Below are 23,786 nucleotides of genomic sequence, written 5' to 3'. Positions count from 1 at the left end.
GACTCATTTGCAGAGTAGAGGATGGGAAATTAATCCTGACAAATTGCAAGGTCCTTCGCAGAGTGTAAAATTCCTAGGTATACAATGGCATGAGGGAAATCGAGAAGTGATTCCACAAGTGAAGCAGAAAATTAAAGAGTTTGCTGTACCATGGAATAAGAAAGAAACTCAGACATTTAATGGTTTGTTTGGATTCTGGAGACAACATGTTCCCCATTTGAGTCAGATTTTGGCCCCCTTGTACAAGGTTACACGTAAAAAATATGCGTTTGAGTGGGGTGAGGCGCAGTAGACCGTGTTTGAGCTGGCAAAAGAGGCGATCCAATATGCTTTAGATTTGTGGCCAGTGCGTGATGGCGCAGTCGATTTGAATGTGACTGTGCAAGGTTCTTATGCAAATTCGAGTTTGTGGCAAAAACAAGGCAGAAAGAAAGTATCTTTAAGTTTTTGGACCAAGAAATTGGTGAGCGTTATACACCCTCTGAGAAACAGCTACTTGCATGTTATTGGGCTTTGGTGGATACAAAACAGGTAACACTAGGGCACAATGTAGCTTTAAGACCTGATATTCCTATCATGCAGTGGGTGGTAAGCTCCCCTAAAACTCATAGAATTGGACACACACAAGAAGATAGTATCATCAAGTGGAAGTGGTACATACAGGACAGGGCTCGTGTGGGTCCTAGGGAACCTGCGATGTTGCATGAGCAGGTGGCGCAGTCGCCAATCGAAGAGACAGAAAGTGATTGCTTCGTACCTGTAGTACGGGAATCTCCTGTACGGTGGAGTAAGCCATTTAATGATCTTTCCGTGGAGGATAGAATGCATGTATGGTTTACGGATGGTTCGGCAAGGTGCATAGGAGCAAAGAGGCATTGGAAAGCAGTCTCGTACAACCCTGTCACAAAGAAGTTGTTGAGTACCACTGGTGAATGAAAGAGTAGTCAATTTGCAGAATTGTATGCTGTTTATCAAGCTTTGAAACAAGAACTGCCAGGTATTTGTCTTGCAAATGGTTTGGCAGTATGGCTCCCTACATGGTATCATCATGATTGGAAAATTAACTCGAACGAGTTGTGGGGGAAAGAATTGTGTAAAGATATTTGGAGTCTGTTATCCCAAAGTACTGTTACAGTCTTTCATGTTGATGCTCACACTTCCATAGATTCAATTGATAGACTTTTTAACGTTATTGCAGATGAAAAGTCTAAAATCTCTGAGGCGGAGGTGGATATGCAAGATTCCAATATCATGGATCTGGCGAGGGGGGCACATCAAAAAGCAGGACACTTTGGAGAGAAAATTACTAGCAGGTGGGCTGCAGATAGAGGAATATGCATTCCATTAGATGTTATCAAAACTGTCATTTTGCAATGTCCCATTTGTCAGCATTCTCGGCAACGAGAAGTTCCCCAAATAGTGAGAGGTCAGTTACACTGAGGTAAGTCACCCGCACAGATTTGGCAAATAGATTATGTAGGTCCTTTGCCCATGAGTAAGAATTGTCAATATATATGCAATGTAGTGGATTCCTTTTCTGTTTATTGACTTGCTGCCCCTTATAAACGTGCTACCCAATTGAATACGATTAAAACTTTGGATTTGCTTACATTGTACTACGGTACACCATTACAGGTCCAATCGGACAACGGATCACATTTTAAAGGTAGATTGATGCAAGAATATTGTGCCCAGCATAACATTGAATGGATATTTCATGGACCCTATTACCCACAAGCTGCAGGTCTAATTGAGCGGATGGATGGATTGCTGAAGGATCAGTTGCGCAAACTGTCTGATGGCTCTTTGTGTAATTGGAGAGACCATCTGAATGATGCTTTGTTGATTCTGAATAATCGTCCTCTTTTCAATTCTGAAACCCCCTTGATGAGAATGTTGTCACCCCCTGTAAATGTTCAATCTCACACAGCTGAAAGTACTGTTATGTATTGGGAAATCACTCCTGGTGCTTTGGCCCCTCATAGAGCTACACCTTGATCTGCTGGACTTGACTTATATGCTTTGAAACCTGTTTTACTGAAATGCCACGATATTGTTCTCATTGAGACCGGACTGGGTATTCAAATGCCATCCGGGCATTTCGGATGGATTGCCCCCCGTTCTGGTTTGGCCCTGAAGGGTATCCAGGTCTTAAGAGTTATCATTGATCATGATTACCAAGGAGAGATTATACTCCTGAATAGTGGTGACTCAGATTTGCCTATTCGGATTGCAGATTGTATTGCCCAATTGGTCATAATGCCGGTTTTCAGTGGAGTGTTGCAAAAAGGGACTGCCCCAACGCAGTTAACTGTACGTGGAGAAGGAGGTTTTGGCTCAACGGATAACAATCCAGGAGCCAGAGTGTGGGTGCAATCGCCCAATCAACCCCCTGAACAGGCCGGAATTATAGCCGTTGGTAAAGACAATACCATTTTAGTGATCAGACCTAGACAGGAAAAATGGGACTTTGTCCCAGCTGATAAATGTTACCTTCGAGAATGAGTAATGCCTGTTTCTGACTCCTTTTCTTTGTAGATCATTGTATGGACTGCTGCTGCAGGATGTGTCGTCGTTGGACTCCGGTCAGCCTGGTACATCGGAGACCTGGGAGAGCTGTGGAAATTCCAACTGAACTGACCGTCCGAGGATGCAGCACCATGTCAGCTAATGGATACTAATGTCAACATTTGGGCATCTCTGGCACGTAGACTAACAAATTCTTCTGCTCTCTGTATGTCACCAATGAGGTCCGTCTCTGACCTCCTGTCAACCTGCTTTGTATCGGTCCCTACTCAGACAGCTGTTCTATTGCATTTTTCAACATCACCGAGACTAATCCTGACTTCATTTCCAGTGACTTTAACACATATGATTATTGCGCTTCGTGCCAAGTACTAACTGAACCGGACTCCCCGTTCACCTTTGCTATCTCCATTATTAATTTTTCTGAAGGATATACTTGTTATAACTTTACTTGTGATCCCAAACTTATTGGAAAATGTGTGCAGACCAAAATGGAGAACGTTTCGACTTTTACCCGACATATAAAAAGATTATGTTTCAGTCGTGCCCCTGATATGTGTTTTTCAGTCCGTAATTCTATGAAGTGTAAACGTATTATTTTGGCCCCCAGTCATTATTATAATGTGTTACTGCCCCCTGGATGGCTTCTTTCATGTGGTAACATATCAAGATCCTATATTCCTGCAAATATTTCTGATGGCCCATGTGCTTTATCCCGATTGAGTGCACCAATATTTTCTTCGACCCCTCCCATGCATTCTCGGACTGTACGTGAAGCACCCCCATTGACTGAAACATGTGACTCTGACCTACATCTCCTGTTCAGAACTGAATATATTAGTTTAGCTGCCTCCCTAGTAGGTATCCCTGGACTATCGATTTACAATCCCCGAGCTATTAGCAAGTTAGCCTGCCTGATTTCAAGTCTCTCAACTATACTTCAACTGTTTTAGCTGAATTTCTTTTAGATGCGCAGGGTGAGCGTCATGCTATTTTGCAAAATAGAGCTGCTATTGATTATTTACTTTTGAAGCATGATCATGGATGTTCTGACTTTGAAGGGCTTTGCTGCTTTAATCTTTCTGACCCTTCTAAGTCCATCCAGCACCATATTAATGTATTACATGATTTGTCCTGAGAAATACGACAAAAAGGGTTAGGGTGATTGGCTTTTTGGGTGGTTACCGAATTTGCATTTACTTCGTCCAATATTGGGTGGTTTATTTCTAGAAATTTGTTTCCTTATTGTTATTTTATTCAATGTATTCCATCTCTTTTAGTTATGTTCCGTCCATGTGTTATGACTAGATCTGTTATTTATGCTTCCTATTATTCTACTATTGATTTACGTCCAACCTGATTCTCTTATACTTTAGATGGTGTTGTACATTGGTCAAGGGTGGAATGTAATGACTGAGGTCCCGGTACTGATTGAATTGGTTATGACCATTGTCCACCACCATCTCAGTATATGATGTAGTTTCGACTTTTATTCCACCTATTTGCAGGGTTTGTCCAATAGACTATGACAATCTTATGCTGTCTTATATACTGTTTTTGCTCCTTTTCGGGCCCAAGGGCCTGTGCTCGAGAGAAGTGATGTTCTTTTCTGACACCATCTTGCTGAGCCTCTTTAGGTGAGAGGCGATATTTACTTTTAATGTGTTATTCGCTAGCAGTGAACCAGCACGGACCGGTTCTTTTTTTTTTTTTTTAAATATATTTTTATTGCAGATAAGAGTTACAGTTGTACATTGGTCAACGATAAGGCAATCGGTGATGGTAACACCGATGGTGAGGTAGTACTGTTACACGGCCATTCAGCCCACAACCCGGGGGTCGGGCGGCAATTCGTAATTAAACGATGAGCGTGGGTCTTGCGGTCATCCAAATACGACCAGTTATAATATAAAATTTCACATTTGCTTTTCTAAAAGAAAGAACCCCTTCTCCCCCTCCAAATCAACGAAACTCACCCAGAGGTCTAGTGTCCAAGCAACAGGTTCAAAATTCCAAAAGTTTATTAGGAAGCTTGTAGTGCTCCCTCCTCCCTCTATCCACCTCCCTCCTCCCCCCCACGCCATTGGTGTATAGTTAGATTATCAGAGAGCATTTGGCAAGAGACTTTTCGCAGTCTGGAGGAAATGCAGTGAACCTGTTGCATTACGGGGACGCAGGCTGCTCATTGGCATCACTATCAGTGTCGCTAGGTGTACTGTGGTCGCGTAAGGCCTGCACCAATGCTTCCCATGCTTGCGCTAATTCCAACGCCCTCTCATTCTGCTGCCGCCTCGCTAGTTGATATCTCAGGGTGCTCTCTCCCTCAGCCCATTTAAAAACTCGTTGCACCATTTGGTGCCCGTTGGACCAACTCGTGCCTTCCAGTGTCGTGTTATTTCCCGTTTCGCCAAGAGCAGTCCCATGTCAATAAATTTGCTGGTAACTTTGTTTTTGGGGGTATGTGGGAACCAATGTAAGATCCCTACTGCAATGTCGAATTGTAGGGTCCGCTCTGTAACCTTATTTAGGGTGTCCCCTATCAATGTCCAGTAGGAGGACAAAGCGGGGCAGGACCATAACATGCGGGTTAGGTCAGCTCCAATCGTCCGGCACCTAGGGCAGGCCGCAGTGTCAGAGGCGAAGTACTTTTGTATCTTCACCGGGGTCAGGTATGCTCAGTGTAATATATAAAAGTGGACCAATTGGAACCGAGTGTTGCGCGTGCTCTTCCAAGCTCGGCGCATCAGCTGGGCCCACGTGGTCTCCGGGATGTCCCTCCCTATGTCTGCCTCCCATTTGGCCTCGAGTGTCTCCAATGGAGGCAACCGCTCGTTAACCATCCTGGAGTATAAGCACGTTACAGCTTTAACTGTTCCCGCCGCCATCATAACATACTGACATGCCATAGACTTCTGTGGTTCTTCAAGACCATTCTGCCAGTGCGCCTGGAGTGCCCTCGTGACCGCCGCGTGTAGCAGGAAATCGCACCGGGGGACGTCAAAGCGGTCTAAGATTGCCTGGAAGGGCAGCAGCACTCCATCCTCGTATAGGTCGCCGATAACTTGTATGCCCGCGTCCTCCCAAACTTGTAATTGCGACCAATCTCCACCATGTGGTAACGCTGTGAGCATTCCCAATGGGATTTCGGGGGCGTAGGGGTGTTTCATTACCGACTTGCGTTGTACGCGGTTCCAGCACAATCTGATAGTTCGTTCCTCTTGCATGAGGTCCCTCATAGCCAGCCTCTGCTGCAGTGCAATATAGGAAAGAACGTGTCTGGGTATGCCCAGCCCCCGCTCCTCCTCTGGACCCCGAAACTCCCGTGCCACCTCCTGGGTGTAGGTCTGCAGTTGGGCAGCTAAGTAGTATGTTTCAAAATCGGGAACAGCTAGCCCTCCCCTCCGCTTTAGGTCTCATCAAGGTCTTAAGTGCAACTCTGCGGCGGCCCGATCCCCAAAGGAAAGCCACGATTAGTGATCTCAGGTTCCGGAATACGGCTGGTGGGTTCCAGATCGGAAGCGTCCTGAAGTAATAGAGTAGCCGGGGGAAGCGCCACCATCTTTAGTAGCGCTATACGTCCTGCCACCGATAACGGCAGGGTAGCCCAAAAGGACATGCTACCCTTTAGTGCCCGAACGCATCGGGATATGTTGCCCTCCAGAACGTCAGCAGGGCAATGGTGGATATAAACCCCCAGATATTTGAGGCAGCTGGGTGCCCATCTGATCGCCCTAGGTGTGTCGGGCTGAGGTTCCCCCTTGCGAACCGGGAACAAGCAAGTTTTCGACCAGTTCACCCTGAGGCCCGATATTTCACCGAAAGAAGTAAGTACTGCGTCGGCACCAGCCAAGGCCCCCCCAGCATCCTCCAGGAAAAGCAACAGGTCGTCAGCATACAGGGAAATAAACTGCCGCCCCAACAAGGTCCGCAGTCCTCCATAGTGGGCCCCGGTGAGAACTGACAACGCCAGGGGTTCCACTGCCAGCGCGAAAAGCAGCGGGGATAATGAGCAGCCCTGCCTTGTACCTCGCTCTACCGGGTATTGTTGGGAGATCAGCGGGCCTGATCTAACCCTAGCCATCGCAGAGGCATAGAGCACTGCAGTCCAACGTAAGAATCCTTCCCCCACCCCAAAACAACTAAGCACTCTATGGAGGTACTCCCACTCTAAACTATCGAAAGCCTTCTCCAAGTCAATCGAGAGGATCATAGGTTGGGGAGCCTCGTCGTGGTCCCCCTCCAACAGGCGGATCAGGCGACGGATGTTCATTGTAGTGTTTCACTTGGGGATGAACCCCGCCTGGTCCTTATGTACCAGGGAGCTCATATGCCCCAGCAATCTCGACGCTAGGATGCTGCTTAATATTTTAAAATCTACCTTGAGCATCGAAAGCGGCCTATAAGACGCCGGGTCGCTACTCTCCCTATCGGGCTTGAGCAGGGGGACCACGAGGTCCTCGCGCATTGAGCCCGGGAGGCGCCCCAGGCACTTCGCCTCCTTGTAGATTATCAAAAGCCGCGGGGCCAGGAGGTCAACATAGGTGGAATAGAACTCCACAGGAAGTCCGTCTAGACCCGGAGTTTTGTTGCGTGCCATACGTTTTATGGCACTGCGGATCTCCCCTAGCTCCACGTCTCTCCCTAATTCCTTCGCCTGTTCGGGCTCCAGAGTGGGGAGAGGCAAATCCCGTAAGAAGTTATCAATGGGGGTAGTGTCCGCTATCATCCTACTCTGGTATAGCTCTCCGTAGTAGTTCATAAAACAACTAAGGTTTCGGGCTGGGTATAAACTTCCACTCCCTCAGCGTCCCGCATAGCAACCGAGGTGCGTCTCGTAGGGTTAGCTAGCCAAGCTAGGAGCGCCCCCGATTTGTCACCCTCTGCTAGTGATCTGGTCAGTAAGTTTTATAGTCAAAACTGCGTTGTCTTTCAACTTCAACAGCCACAGCTTCCTTCGCCGCTTTTGTCTGTTGTTGAAGCTCCGGGCGGCCGGGCCGGAGGAGCTCCAGCTCGCGAAGCTTCCGATCAGCCTTACCGAGGTCCTCTAAAAGGACTCGTCGCATCCCACTTTCTTTGTAATGCAATAGCCCCTCACTACCACCTTAAAGGCGTCCCACTCCTTGGCCCTTGCACCAGTCGTACCCTCATTCTCCGCAAAGTAGACGGTGATTCTGTCTTCCAGTTCACTCCGAAACACTAGATCCTCCAGCATCTCGGGGCGCAACCTCCAAGTTGGGACACAGGGGGTACCCGGGAACCATCTGAAGTCGGCCAGAAGAGGGTTGTGGTCGGAGATAGTCCTCGCTAAATACTCAGATCTCGCAGCCGAGGACACTAATTCCGCCGATCCCAAGAACCCATCCAGCCACACATGCAGTTCATGCATGCCGGAGAAGTGGGAGTAGTCCCAGGTATGCGGGTGTTGGGCTCGCCAGATATACGTCAGTCCCCATTTAGTCTGCCATTCCAGTCTACCCCTGGCTACCCGGCAGGTTGGTGAGTCCGCCAGGGGAGGGTGAGATCTATCAAGATCTATGTCCACCACCGAGTTGAAGTCCCCTCCGATCAAGAGTGGCCCTGTTAGATAGTGGGCCAGGGAGCCCGACAGCGCCGCGAAGAAGGCCAGCTGGTCCACGTTGGGCGCGTAAATGCTGCAGATGTTCAAATCTTTTCCCCCCAATTTACCCGTTATGGCCACAAACCTCCCTTCCGGATCCACAGTGTGTTTCGTCACCTGCAGGGGGACCCCAGCCTGTACCAAAATTAGCGCACCCCTAGCATAAGCCGAGTATGTGGTGTTGTATACCTGTCCCTTCCACCTGCGCTGCAAGGCTAGTCCCTCCGCTTTCGTAAGGTGTGTTTCCTGCAAAAGCGCAATCTGTACTCCTCTACGCACTAGCTAAGCGTTTATCTTGTGGCGCCTGGACATGGAATGCAGCCCGCGCACGTTCCAGTAGATAGTTCAGCTATTGTCCCATTGCGTCCCTCCATGTCTCTCCCAGTCGTGCTCAAGTAAGATCAAACAGTGATTGCCCTGCACCGATGGCGTACCCACCCCCCAACAACAACAATTCAACCCCAAACCGTGTCACCCCCCACCCTCCCCAGAACAGGTCCCAAAGATTGCCATCTAGTTCCCATCCAAACTGTACCCAGAAAACCAAAAACTATCCTGACGGTAGCCACCGCAGGCGTGCCTTAGGGGCAATATGGGGGTCGAGCACCGATAGGGGGTCTCCCCACGTCCAAGCTACCTAATTGCGATCAAGCCATAAGTAATGAGGGCAAATACAGGACTTGTCCCCAACCCATCCCTCATCCAATTACCCAATAGTCCCCGCGAGGGCTCACCCACCCTCCTACCACCCCCCCTCCGCTGGAACCGGCTCACCCGAAATCACCCCTGGCCATCAAGCAGTCCCTCTGCCGTCTCTGGAGTGATCACAGGGAGGTTCACACTATCAGTCTCGGAGTCCTCCGTGTCCGTGCGTCCCTCACCACCGCCAGGTTCTGAATCCTCAATTATGGGTTCACCATGAGAGCCTGATATACTGGATACCATCTCCAACACTCCTCGCCGTTCCGCCGTAGTCTCCACAGTCGAGGGTCGGCCAAGTCTGCCCCGGCGATTCCGGATCCTCTTAGACCTCCGCCGTAGTCCGACCTCCGAGGTAGTCGAGAAAGAAGACCCAGGGCCATCCTTGCCAGCTCTATACAGTTCCAGCCAGCTACACGCTTCGTCAGGGATATCAAAGAATTTAGTCGTGCCATCTAGTATGATGCGGAGCCTCGCTGGAAACAGCAATGGATACTGGATGCTCTCACTTCTCAGTTCACGTTTGATCGCCAAGAAGGAGGCTCGCTTACGCTGGGTCTCATAGGTGTAGTCCAGAAAGATATTCACTCTACTGTTTGCCACCTGATATGGTCCATTCATCCTGGCGTTATTGAGAAGCAGGTCCCTGTCTCGGAAGTGCAGCAACCGCGCCACCACCGGACGCGGAGGTCGGCCTTGTTGCTGTGGCTTGGACGGAACCCTGTGCGCCCGTTCCAGGGTGTAAAAAGAGGAGAGCCCCTCGGTTGCCACCACTGTCCTGAGCCAGTCCTCTAAGTAGGCCACCATGTCCCCACCTTCGATTTTTTCCGGTAGGCCCACTACACGGATGTTGTTCCTTCTCTATTGCACCCTTCCGCGTCCTCTGCCCTCCTCTCCAGAGCATCTATCCGAGTCAGAGCGTCCTTCATGGCGGCGGCTAATGTTTTTTGCGCCGGCTCTAGGGTCCCAACCGAGCTCTCCACCTCCTCGACTCTGTCCGAGAGCTTACCGTGGTCCGCTCTGAGCAAGCCCAGGCTCGTCGCGACCTGGGCAATGTCTTGTTGGAGTGCCGATCTCGTATCGGTTATCGCCGCCAGAATCTTGTCCAGTTGGTGCTGGAGGTGTGGGTCCCTCGAAGTCTCCGGGTCCACCCTTAGTGCCCTTCGGCTTCACCATAGTGGCCGCGGTCTCCAGCGGTGGATCTGGCGATCGCCCAGATGAGGGGCGTCAATCGGAGTGCCGTCAGCTCTCGCCTCAGCTCCTGTATCGGCGCGGCCCGCCGGCTAGACCCCGGTGTGGCGGCGGGGTGGGTCACGACCGCTCGCGGTCCAGGAGCATAGAATCAGGTGCTCTCCCAATCGGGTCATTTCGCTCGCAGTGAATATAGGGGTTCAATGATAGCTGTTGGTGGGTCGTTGCAGATACGTCGAGGTTGGTTGGATCGGGCAACAATGGTGCCCGTTGTAGATACCACGTGGCGCGGGCTCCTTCGAATCGTCTCTTTGTCAGGCCGCTGTAGCAAGGGGCCAAGCGGAGGTCGGCAGCACACCTCCTTGAAGCAAAAGGGAGGAGAGGGGGGAGAAGGGTCACTACCAGTCCGTAGTGTGCAATCGGGGGCTGCGATCTTCTCGAGCCACCAACACCTCCGTCACAAAGTACAGGCCTCCCCCTCTCACCATCACTAGTCCTCGTAGGCCCGATGACTAGGCGGTCTCTTTTCAGCAACTCTCTCGGCCTCCAGCTCCCTGCGCCGGGCCTGGTTCCCTTCTAGCGTGGACAAAGTGGGCACGCGTACCAACGTTCTCGAGTTCCGAGGCGGCGGAGGCCGATGTCGTCTCGAGTATGACGGGGTTTGGGTCAGCTCCCCCCTCTCCCCGCAGCTCCGCAGCGTGCCAAGGGTCCAGCCGAACGGCAGTCTCGATGGGCACCGTTTGAAAAGTTCACAAGTACCGTCGGTCACTCAGGCAGCCAGCATCTGCGTCGTTCCGCCATAAGGGGAAAGAGAAAAAAGGCTTCGCCGGAGTCACCGTTCTCCTAGGTCCGCTGGCCGCCTCAGGATCGCCAAGACGGAGCGGGCGCCATTTTGAGCTCAGTGCCGCTCGGTCCGTGGGCACTTGTTCGGTCCTCGTTCACCTCGACCGTGCCTCGCTGCGGTTCTCCAATGTCGCCCCCCGGTTCAGCACCCACTTTGCTCAACAATCTGAGGGCCGAGGAGCCCTTGTCGCCCGGGAATCAGGATTAATGGCGGCTCGATCGCGGAGCCGAGCGCTCAGGCGACCTCCACCATCGGCGCACTAGCCACGCCCCATCCACGGACCGGTTCTTATCGAAGGAACGTGCTCTCTCCGGGCCGAAGCCATAACAAACGCTTGGCCAGCAGCTGTTGTGGACCTGGTACGAGGAGGTACAGGAATCCCGTGAGAGCGGTAGGCGGGTTCTTCCAGAAGATTCGAGAAAGGGCTAGATTCTATATTAGTGAAAGCGGGTCCAAGTGAAAGGGAGATGAATTGATGGTCTGTGAGACGATGGTCTGGCGGCTTTGATGGTCTGGTGAAACTTCACGGTGCAGACGTGCAGTCGTGTGTGTGGAGCAGAGAGTCTTGGCCTAACCAGAGAGAGACAGAGTGAGAGTTGGACCCTTCTTCAAGCTACAGATGCCTAGTAATATGCAGCACTGGGCAACGGTTGTTGGGCTGGTGCGGGTCATTTGGCTTCAACACCAGAGTCGGAGGTGGCCTCCTCCAAAGAGAATGCCTCTTCAACCTCCACACCGGACATGCCCAGCTGCTGCAGAGCTTCCTCCTCAGCTTCTCCAAAGATATCCGGAGTGTATTCTTCTCCCTGGCGCTATGCTATTGAGGCAATACGACACTTCCGACCGTTTCAAAGTTTTTTGTTTGTTATAGAACGCAAGACAGGCAGCACAGGATTCTTCTTGGTGATCAAGAGATAGGCACAGGTTGCAAACTTCGTGCAAGTCTGTCCTGGGATACTTAGCGTGGAAAGATGAGCAAAACCGAAAAGGAGCCCTTGCCATCATGTGGACATTCTTGACCGTAGAGGGTGATGGAATTGAATGGGAGAGCCCTGCTTTGAGAACTTGTAGAACACGAAAAAGAATGGCATCTAAGTAACATCAAAGGGTAGATCGATGAAAAGTGGGATTGCTTTGAACGACGAGGGACAGTGCCAAAAGCCTGGCGAGAACACCTAGTGGCGTCAAAGAAAAACAATAGGACTATGAAGTCTAGGCCAATGCACATTTTCTAAAATAGGTCGAGTCACCATACCTCGTGACTCAAAAAGACTTCTTCGAGAAAAAAATACAGTCCATACCAAAAATTAGATGGCAGGAGTATGCCCAACATGAATAGCTTCAGCTACGGATGCCACACACATAATAATTGCTACTTTAAAAATATATATATTTTTTGTTACAAGACATTTCTTCCTGCCCGGAAAGAACGGTTTTGTGCTGTGAAATACATGTTGGCTGTGGTTGTATGACAGAACCCCTCAGGCACTTTCCTCACACGCCTTTACAACCCAGTCTGTACCCTGAGTGCAATGTTACCACATGTTACTTTAGCATGTCCAACAAAGGGCCCACCCTACAGCAAGTTGGTGTGCTGACTTTGTTGTAAAGGCTGGCCATTTTAGAGACTGTGGGGGTAAAATAAGGATTTACATTCTGGCACAAGATGAACCATCAATGATTCATTTGATGCACTTAAATGAAGACAAATTAAATTATCAATAAAACAGAATGACTACTGTCAAATTTCATATGTGTCATTGTGGGTGCCTCCAAATAATTATACTCATGTTAGTCTGAGTTTGTGGATGTTATAGTATTATGACATACAATGGCAGAGGCGAATCTCAGCATCAACTAAATGAACAGAAATTCAGTCAGTTAAACCACATCGAAAAATCTCAGTATTTTGTGGGCTTCAGGACACCACCTAAGGACCTAAAAAATAAATTATTGGTTGCCACGGTTTCAAGAAAAGCAGGGTTGAAGTTTATCCAATTTAGTTATCTCTGTTAGACGTATTTGACACCAACTAGCTTAAGTAGGATTTTCATGTTTCAATCAGGACAAACCATCCATCGCAAAACAATGGAACGAGACTTTATGCATACTGCCTGGATTTGTACACATTGCTGTTCCCTTTTATGAGGAGGAAATATCAAGTGAAAAAGAAATGATGGCCCACATTTTTGATAATACGGCAGACATGCGCTTTGAAGTTTTTTGGGGGGCGTTGAGGATTATGATCATGCAGGAGTACCATTTTGCAGATATCTAAATATTATTAACCGAGTCGCTATGAATAGGAAATGAGCTCATCGGAAACAGTGTTTATAACTATGGTGGCAATGAGAACAAATAGACTGAACTCCATAAGCTTTAATCACAATTTATCAGTCCCTCCGTTGACAAGTGCCCTTGATGGGACAACCAGTGACTATACAGCTCATATTAAGGGCAGTTAAGATGAGGGTAAGGATACATATATAGGGAAAAGGATAGACTAGGAATGACATGGATTGTGTTCAACACCCGAGAATGGGGTGTCTTCATGTAGGACAACAGATTATGCTACAATCCCAGTATGAATTTCAGATCGGTATGAAAGGTAAATAGAGAGATGCAAGTAAATCGATGTGAAGTTGGTTTATGGGGAGGAAAACGTACAGGTACCAATGGTAAGGCAAGGATCGACTTCAATCATGAATACTTGAATGAACATGTACTGTTACTCCAGGTAAAATGCACCCGCTGAAATTGAAAGATCCATTTATCAGTGTATGTAATAAAATGATGCTAGAACCTTGGTGCTAATTTCCCTGCAATGTGGAAAAATGTGGTGTTTAAAATAATTAAATGAATAGTCATTGGTGTTATTGCAAGGAAAACACCTACATTTAAGACATTAAACATATGATCCTTGTACACTTAATCCATGTTGCTTTAAAGCTTAGTAACATACTTGCAGTGAGGCTCCAATTAAGCTGCTGATTTTTTTTAGGCAGTGGATCGGGGAAGGCAGGGACTGTGTGGATTTTGAGAGTATCACTATATGAAGTGATACTTTTTTACACTTTTATTCACTAAATTTCTGTACATAATATTGTATTAAAATACTATGAAGTAAACTATGAAATCTTGAACCAATTATCACCAAACTTCAAACAAAACTAGATGAGGCTATGTGGTTACCATGCAAAATTAGGCAACATTTACTCTAGGACTTTAAATGCTATAAGTCACAATTGAATTTTTGATGGAAAGTACAAGGTAATCCTAACAATAGTGAAACAAAAGTGCCATTATAAGTAAATGAAAAACGGTGGTCAAGGAAGCACTTGCTCCAGCTGGTGATACAAGTTAGCAGCTAAACCTAGGATAAGTGCTGATTTACTGCTTCCTTGTTCCCTAACCATTGTTTGAGGGGCTTGCAAGCTATTAATCTAAAGAAGCTGGTCTGAATTGGGCAACAGAGTTATACTTTTCATGGAGCAGGAAAAAAATTGACCGCATGGATAACTTCACCGCCTGCCATAAAACAGCATCAAAATTAACAAAAAACAAGATGCAAACTAGACCTTCACACAAGAATATGTGAGGTAGGAGATTAGCTTCTTACGTTACCACAGTGTCAATATAAAAAATTAGCAAGCTATGCAAAAGATGGACGGGATGAGCATGGCCCACAGTCTGTGTTGCTTACTTCCACAAGCATGGCTTTCCTTCCAGTTGAGGAACAAGAGAATAATGACAGTAATTACCATATTTAAAGCAATTTTTCAATGAAAGTAGAAAAACATCAGGAAAATACATAAAAAACAAACCAAACCCGACCCGACAAGCACATGCCACCAACTTATGCAGAGCTATTACCTTCCAAACATGGTATTCCGATGACTCACAAAGTGACCTATGCCAATACTATGGAAATCTTTAGAAAAATTGTTTTGAAATTTACAATCAAAGCAAAACTTTAACTATGATGTTATAGCTGAGCATACTGTATTACCTTTACAATATTTGTAACAACAAGGTCTTGGTTAGTTTCACAATCCGACAAGAGATTTCTAATTCCATCCATTCTGACACGGAAGTCTTGTGCATTTAGTGAAGCTGTCAATGCCTTTATATACTCTGCAGATTCCATTAAATTTCGAGGGACTGGTTTTCTCGTACTTTCTCCAGTTTCCCTAGTTTCCCTAGTTTAAAGAGAACAGAAATATTGTAACAAATGTAATAAAAAAAGAAAATAGCAATGAAAATCTTTACAATATATACATTTTGGCGCAATAAAAACAAATACACGAACTATCCAGTACATCACACTCAAAGTCTATCACAGAAAGGGTAAGCGTTTTTCTGTAATTACAATATAAAGTATACCTGGCACTAAAAAGGGGGTAATTAAATAAAAAAACAGAAAGATACAAAGTAGCCTATGGGCATGTTGGTATGGAGGAGATCAAAAGTGAGGGAAAAGTCTGCTATGTTTCTAAATGATTAGTAAAGGGAATCTTGTATCGTACAAAAACAAGACCACAAACGAGCCTCACGCAGAACCAAGATTTCAGAACATAAAACACTTGATCACCTGAAGGAGCCCATCATATTATTTTCACATAATAGTATATATATATTTTAATCATTATGTTGCTGGTATAGTATCTGTTGTTCGAATGTCAAATGAGCCAACATTTTGGTTTTCCACCCCAATTAAAACTGGGATAGGAGACTTTTTTTTTTTAGGGAATCTGTGAAGCAAAGGGGGCTTTTTGTTTTTTAAGTCATCACTATATTAATATATATAATTAAACAATATTATAATGCAAACTACGTCAGGTTTATCTTACTTAAAGTCTAATGTTGTTTCTTTATAGGAAGGTGGAGTATGATGTGGTGATGCTTGTTAGGCTTCACCCTACAGTACTCTCAACAATACCCTAAAGATGGTACTTGGATTCAAAATAATAAATCCAGAGAAGTCAGGCTTTACTAAAGAACATGTTAAGCATTTCAGAGTACCAACATGGACGATGAGTACTTAATATGACTGGAAAGCAGTATTACACCACTTTATAAACATAACCCAGATTCTAATATAAATTTAGACACCAAAACTAAGTCAATCGGATAACTATAACCTGAGTTATAGATTTTAGAAGCAAATTTAAATCGACGCAAAACAGTACTGCAAAACTTTAATATTGCTGTCAATGGGAAAGAGCACTAGTGACAATAAGTCACTTGCAGGTTGAGTTGCGTTAAATCCAAGGAAGGTAAAGGTGATGCAGGTCCCAGTACCAAGCCATGACAGTCTGTTCAATTATACTTGGCATCGGAAGCCCAGGTGCAGAGTTGTCCTGGCTTTCCTTGGTGCTGAAGCGGGATCTGTGGGGGAGCTGGTTTTACCGCTTACACAGTGCTGGTGGGAAACCGGGTGCAGAAAAGTAGACAACCAAGCCACTTCTGACATCGGATGGAGGTTTTGTGGCGTTCCCTCAAGGTACAGAGCCAGGACAAGCCACAGTAGTGCAGTTCCAGGAAGATTGCCACAGGTGCAGGGTATCACAACTTTGGTTTGTGCAGCTCCTGTTGTCACAGACTCGGGTCTCTTCTTGTGCACTTTGTTGCAAGTCAGATCAGAAGTTCAGAACTGAGGTGATGGTTTTCCGGGTAGCCCTTAAGACCTAGATTTAGGGGCTTTAGGCGTGTGGGTGCAAGTGGCCACTGGGCTACTAGCCCCAGCGGCTATTCCGCCACCTGAGGTGACCACATTCTGGGGTGTGGGTCAACCTTTCTACCCAGAACCCTCAATTCCACCACTTTTAAAAATGACAATAGTCTTCCTAGGCTGTACAGACCAGGTAGCCAACCTTAGAGGTGTGGCTAGCTTTCTGGAAGATGTACACATCCTGAATACCCAATTTTCCCGCCTGCCCTGGTGCTAATGTGCCTGGGGGTGGGGAGGCTGTCAGGATCTCACTTGTTTTTTTCACAGGAGTGAGTGCAGGCGACGAGGACTAGTCCCAACCTCCCCATCAGAAACGACCCAACACAGGTCAAAGTCAAACCTGCCAACCAGGAAGAGGGGAAGGAAGAGAAAACTGAAGGTATCTAGACAGAGTCTACAAGCCCTTCATCTTGTCACCCACATTCCTCAAAACCTCCTCCTATAATTAAAAAGACGTCATTCACTATAGTTATGTATGATTGTGATCTTCCCTTGATCCTATATATAAGCCTAGACTCAATGTAGTTACCTCATGACCCCCCTCCTCCGTCTAGTGAGTTAGTGTGGAGATGCAAAGCAATAAAGTCTTTATTTCTGAAAACACAAGGTAAGTATTCATGACTCTAGGAATTAAACAAGAATCAGAAGAGTAGCTATAACAGGATGAGGCTACAACGTAACTATGCTTTATAATGTAAGAGCACAAGAAGAAGGTCAGGGCAGCAAAACCCTGCACCAGTTGTTATGGCATATAGTGGCTATAATATTCTGATTAGAACTAGGTGCAGTAGACCCAGGACGTGACAATCATGCTTCCTCAAAGGTATGGTATACTACCGCCCTACAAAAAGTTGAACAAAAGTGGTCCTGCACTCAAAAGAGCAAATAATTGATTGGTGAAAGGATGTTAATGTCCATAGTCCATTACAAAACAATGTAGAAATATCTTCCCAAATGATAAACGTTAGTCAGTATTTTTTGCTATAGAAAACGGTTCCTTTATTCTTTTAATCCAAAGAAATTCTTTAACATCACAGCATGCATTTGACAAGACAGCCGACGCGTTTCGTCCCTCTTGGGACTTCTTCAGGGCTTGATAAGTAAAAGACACATCACATATTCTTTTGAGAATAATCCTTAAGTGAGCAAGCGAAGATAGTCGTAAGACAAGTACATTTTTGACACAGCTCTTAGATGTAGCAATGAGAAAGAACTACTTCCTCTTTCAAAATCAATATTATATCCAATGTACGGGAGTGGCTATGGGAGCGGGGTTTGCTCTAAGCTTAGCGAACCTCTACCATGGATAATTATGAGGATACACACATATATGATTATGAAAATCCATTTTTAAAAAACATCACTGTATGGAAACGTTTTATTGACGATGTTATCATGATTTGGACGGGTGATGAACTGAGCCTAATTGATTTTCAATGTGGATCAATGCCAGATCGCCAGACATTCAGTTCACAATGACATACCATCAGTTTTCTGGGTATATCACTTAAAATAGAAGATTCCAGAATATATACTACTCCATACAGAAAACCTACATAGAGAAACACATTACTCAAGTATGACTCACCATCCGAGAAACCTACGGGCTAATCTTCCGTACGGGCAGTTTTGAGGTTGAAGCGGAACTGCTCGCGCAGTGCAGATTTCTTTCAATGCTTTTACAATGCTTGGTGAACGTGGCTATCCCAGGGGTCTGTTGCTAAGGGCCAGGAAAAGAATGTGGTACTGCCCTAGGGAGAGCGAGAGCCTACTGGAAATTAAACCAAGAGAGGACACCATGAACAAGTTAGTTTGAGTGACTTCTTTTAACACCAAGAGTAACGCGATCAAGAAAATCATTAATAAATATTGGAATTTGGTCGCTACGGAAATTGATATGCCAGAACAAACAATCTTTGCATTTAAAAGGAACGAGAACATTTGTGACCACGTGGTGAGTTCCTTTTTGACAACTGAGAGAACTACTGCAGCTTGCGGGGCATTTTAAATGTGGACACTGTGAGGCTTGTGAACTTGCTACTGAGGGCAAGCAATTTGACTACTCTGGGCAGACATATACAGCACGTCGCTACACTACTATGTAGGACAGACAAAGCAACAACAACAAAAAAATCGAATCTTACAACATTGTAGCCGGATCAGATGGGGGAGTCAAAGAGCACCATTGGTGGGACATTTTCTGAAAAGGTAGTGCAGGACCCGAGAGGAAGGGAAATGGAGTCCAAACTGAACACCAGGGAATGTAAATGGATACACGTTCTTGATTCAGTCAGCAAGGGCTTACATGAAATTGAGGACAGGTTGGCCTCTTGAAGCATCTCTGATCCCTCCTTAAGGCCAGGACACAGGTAATATTGATCTGGAGTGCAGCTTTGATATCATCATCCTAGAAACATAGCTAGAAGATGAATGGATCAAAAGGGTTTCATGCAGGTTGTTTATCAATTTGTTTCCATTGACCCACCAGATGAACCGTGTTGCTATATAAGAGCAGTACATAATAATGAAACATCTCGTTGACTATGTGGTATATAGTCTGGTCTGTTTTCAGCTGCACATGAGGCAATTAATCACGACTTGGGGAATATTTGTGAATGATGGTATAACAAGACTCCCACTGTGTACTTGGAGTCCTATGTACATGCTCCCTGAAGGTTATTACAGATTTTGACATATATGTGAACACGTCTCCTCTGAACGATGCAGCCTCGATAGTACTAACAATGGTACGGCGAAATGACATCTAATAATGAATCTGGGTCAGCATTATGTGGGTTGACAGCTTCTAGCTTAAAGATTGACGTACATGTGATCACAGAATTCACATCTATTTTGTTAAGCAAGTTAGCTGGGGCAAAACTAGTTTTGATAAGGTGAGATTAATACTAGTGAAAGAGAGCACTTTTTATGTTAGTTATTCACTGATGTCATGTTCGGCGTATGGGCAGTCCACAGTCCGCTACCACCTGGGGACTAGAACGTGAGAACACATTATAAAATGGCCGCCATAGATACGGTGGTGAGCATAACAGTGAAGGATGTTCCTTTGATATGGCATGGTATGATATCATGGGTGGGTGAGGATATTTTGATATTGTAGGAGCATCGACTTCACTACTCGCAAACCAAACCAGGTGGACTGCGAGCACTCATTGTTATCAGTGTTTCAGTAGACCTCTGCAACTAGTTCCAAATGGCCGCCTTTCAAACTGGAAGGCTCACCAGGGTGTCAAAGGGATGTTTAACACGATGATGCTATGCGCAAACCAGGAAATTAGCTTTATGTTGGAGCACAAACAGTGCCGGTAACCGGTGTTCCAACCGGGGAGGGCACACCACTCGGCAATCTAGGTAAGTGAAGATAGGGATGATAACGAGGTCCCTCTTGCACTTATGGTGCATCCACAAGCGGCACAACCCAATTACTTCTCTCCCGCCCTCTTCTCTCCTTTTTTTCCTGCCAGAAATCCCAGATGTGCAGACGGCTGACTTTAAATTGGAAGGGTTATCCAATACAAAAATTGAAATATAGGAGTCACATTTGGAGATTTTCCCTCCCCCCTGAGGTCGATTCACAAGACCAGTGGGGTAAGTTTGTTTGTAAGAAACTATGTATTAGCACTTGGTAACTCTACCACCAGTGTAATCCTAGTATTTAGTTATCGATTTTCTCAACAGTGTTGTTATCTGGTAAACAGTGGGCGCCAATTCTAATCAGTACAGTACGCTGGTGAGTGTTCTACATATTGCTTATGGACGCTCAGAACCTATATTCAGTATAAGAATAGGTGATTGTCACTCATAATGGGTAATCTCACCATTTCAGATTATCTTTATCTTTGATAAGGACGAATATGGAATAATCTTTGGTCACGCTCCATCCGGGCTCGGAGGAGTTAATTCATTTTTCCTCATTCGCTGATTTGAACGACTAGGGTGAGTAGTCCGGGAGCATGATTTCTCTTGTATACACATTTTATTATGACGTACATCACACTAATAGGAGTTTCATTTCCATTTCGTATAGGCTCTCCCTAGGCTGGTTTGTCCTGAGGAAGACCCTATCTGATGTTTCTACATACACACTTATCCACAGGGCCGAAATGTTGACGTGAAACAGACTCATGTCCAGGCTCACTATAGCTAGGAATTAAACAGACAGTGCGTGTTATAGTGAAAGACCAGAGACGGACAGAGAATTTTTGTCATTGTCTTTCTGTGTTTGAATCTGAAACATCACTTATTTCACTTCTTGTCACTTCAGTCATGTATTGAATTGTCTCTGTATTGTTATTGTGTCTTCAAGGTTTATGTCTGACAGCCCGTATTTATTGAATTTGAAAAAAAAATGTATGCGAGAGATAGAAAATCAATTTGTATCACGTATTTTTGTTAAATTGCTGTAGATGTTGTGCATTCAGTTTTGTTAACTATGATGAACGTATACATTTGATACGTATTGTTTTTTGAAGAAATGTTAAGGACCGCACGCCAAAGCACCGCGGAGATTCATTCCCGCCGGAACGTTGCACAGCAACCATTATCGGATAAATAACCGGCTTATAATCATTATTCATTACTTTAACCTCTGCAACCAATAATGGAATACCATCGACTATGTTGAAACTTTATAACTAGACCAACTTTCCCAAGAATTAAATCTCAAGCCTTGATAAGAATACGCCGAACAGTTGGAATCAGCTACAACAGCTTAAGAACCTTGTTCGCTAATATCTGGAAAATAAGGAAAATAATTCTACTACCTTTGCGAAGAAAGCTCACGTCCTGATGATGATCTAGAATCATTTAGATCGAAACGCCGTCGACCCATTCGAGGAAACTCCCCTATCCCACTGTATATATTCCTTTGGGGAATACCCTTGTTTGTGACACCTTGTATATAGTTTTTTAACAATATTCACTCAGTCACTATAAGCACCTTGTCACATGTGTGAGCACCTGAAAAACATAATTGTAAAAACATAAATAAAGTTTTCTATGTGTATGCTACCTTAAAAAACTGTCTACCAGGATTAATTCAAATACTAGAGTTATACTCCACTTCACTAGGACCTGTTGAGGCCACCCAAAACCATTGTTTTTCTTTATCAATACTTCAACCCCAGGTTTTACTAATGGGGTACCCTTGTTCTCCATAACTACAATGATACGTGAGGCACTATGAGATATTTAAGTACTAGTGGCCCATTGGTACCTCCTGTCCACTTGAACTTTCCTATCACTGCTGATTTAGCCTTATTTTCCCTATAACAGCAAAGGAAGGTAAAACTTTAGCTGAAATTCCGATTCTCCTTCTCCATTAAATTCATAAACAATAAATCTCCTCATCTGTGTGCAAAATCCCAGAAAAGCATACCTTGCATGGAAAACCCACAAAAATGTAAAGTTGCCTATTTAAAGACAGAACTTTCTATTTTTTTCATCTCCAGGTAGAATTTAAAAACAAATTAACCTCTTTAAAAATACTTTCATTTACAACTCTTTAAAATTAAATGGTGTCAGATCAACAACAGCCCCATTTAAGACATCTTATTCATAAAGAAAACCAATGAAACTTGGTAGTAAAGTTGAAATCATCAATCCATATTGTCATTGTACTTATTGTGAAAATAAAGTGTTTCTTATCTACATGAAGCATTCATTGTTAATCAGTAGAATACTGAAGCATGTGTATCAACGTGAATGTGAGGCAAAGGTTTCCATAAATACATATAAAAATACAAAAAATGAACTTTTAACAATTCATATGCCAAAAAATGTACTGGTAAGCAGTCAGTTCTGATTTTGTTAAACTTTTTTATTGATTTTAAAGGCACAGTAAAATGCATTTTGCACAGTAAGACTAAATCGTATTTGTAAAGCAGAGCCCCCCTCCACCCCCTTATAAGACCCAGATTCGCCCTGTCACACACTCATGCTGGTGACCCTTCCTTCGCTTAATTCCTTGGAAGGGGGTTGTGCCTTCAGTACGAATCTTCTCTGTCCGCTAGTACATCATAACGGAGGAAGATTAAATACTGACTACTAGAGATGTAGTGTGTCTATACATCTTCAAACATACAGACAGGATCAATGCAGTCCGGAAGGCACTTGATACTAAACCAGAACATTTAATGGCATCAAACAATATAAAATACTATCCTTTTGCCTACTGAATAACACCTCCAGCTTCAACCAGGAATACTACATACACATACAGGGAACAGCAATAAGAGCCAAATTCGCACTACCCTACATCTGTATTTTTTTGAGAGAAGTTGAGAAATGTTGGATCTGGGCAAATAACTGAAGGAATACACTCTCCACATAATATTCTAGAGGAGATATATTGATGATATACCCTGCATCTGGTGGGGCCCTTAAACTACCTTACAAAATATCTTTATAAGATTAACACCAATTGATGGAACATCAGAACCACATTCCAATTTTCTATTATAGAAACTAATTTCCTGGAAATCACAATCCACATAAAAAATGCAAAATCCAAACCAAACTCTTTAGAAAAAAAGAGAGCAGCTAATTCTAAGCTAAGAACAGATAGTTGTCACACTCAAAGTACTCTAAAAAATAACCCAAATGGAGAAATACAAATGTAACTAGTGAAAACGACACATAAATAACAGCAGCAAATGAACTGACGGAACGGCTGGAGGAAAGGGGCTACGAGAGAAACCAACTACAGGCTGTCACAAATGAAAAAAGACAACAAAAAAAACACAAAATCATCAATATGGACCACACAATGTCATAAGATTCCTGACTGACTCTCATAATGACATCAGAAAAATTGTATGACGCCAGTGGCACCTACTGACCAATAATCCTTCCATTAACACATTTCCACAAATTGGCATCTGCCATGCTATGAATCTCAAAGACCTATTATGCGAGTCCAAATTCACTGATAGGAGAATAAATAAAAAATCACCTGCCTGGATAAACCAGTTGGTTTCTATATATGTCCTAACTGCAACATTATAAACTAGGCATTAGCAAAATTAAGGAATTTATTAAAAATCTCAATCCAAGACTGGATAAACTGCAATATCACATCTGTAATTTACATCATAATCGCAATTTAGGAAATGCCAACCATTTTCTATTTAGCCCATAGATGGAAATGCAATAGCATT

At 44.8% G+C, this 23,786-nt stretch overlaps 1 protein-coding gene across 1 annotated transcript in view; it reads right to left on the bottom strand.

Annotated features, from left to right (window-relative positions):
- Window positions 1-23,786, bottom strand: part of TOGARAM1 (TOG array regulator of axonemal microtubules 1) — an 871,068-nt gene that overhangs the window by 103,372 nt on the left and 743,910 nt on the right. The window contains exon 19 of the mRNA XM_086937344.1: window positions 14,887-15,067. Within this exon, the coding sequence (XP_086793470.1) occupies window positions 14,887-15,067 (181 nt within the window). The remainder of the gene's footprint in view (window positions 1-14,886; window positions 15,068-23,786) is intronic.

Source organism: Lissotriton vulgaris, chromosome 9 (genome assembly GCF_964263255.1).
Source record: "Lissotriton vulgaris chromosome 9, aLisVul1.2, whole genome shotgun sequence".
Taxonomy (NCBI): domain Eukaryota; kingdom Metazoa; phylum Chordata; class Amphibia; order Caudata; family Salamandridae; genus Lissotriton; species Lissotriton vulgaris.
The sequence above is the reverse complement of the archived record's forward strand: the minus strand, read 5'-3'. Positions and strand labels throughout refer to the sequence as shown.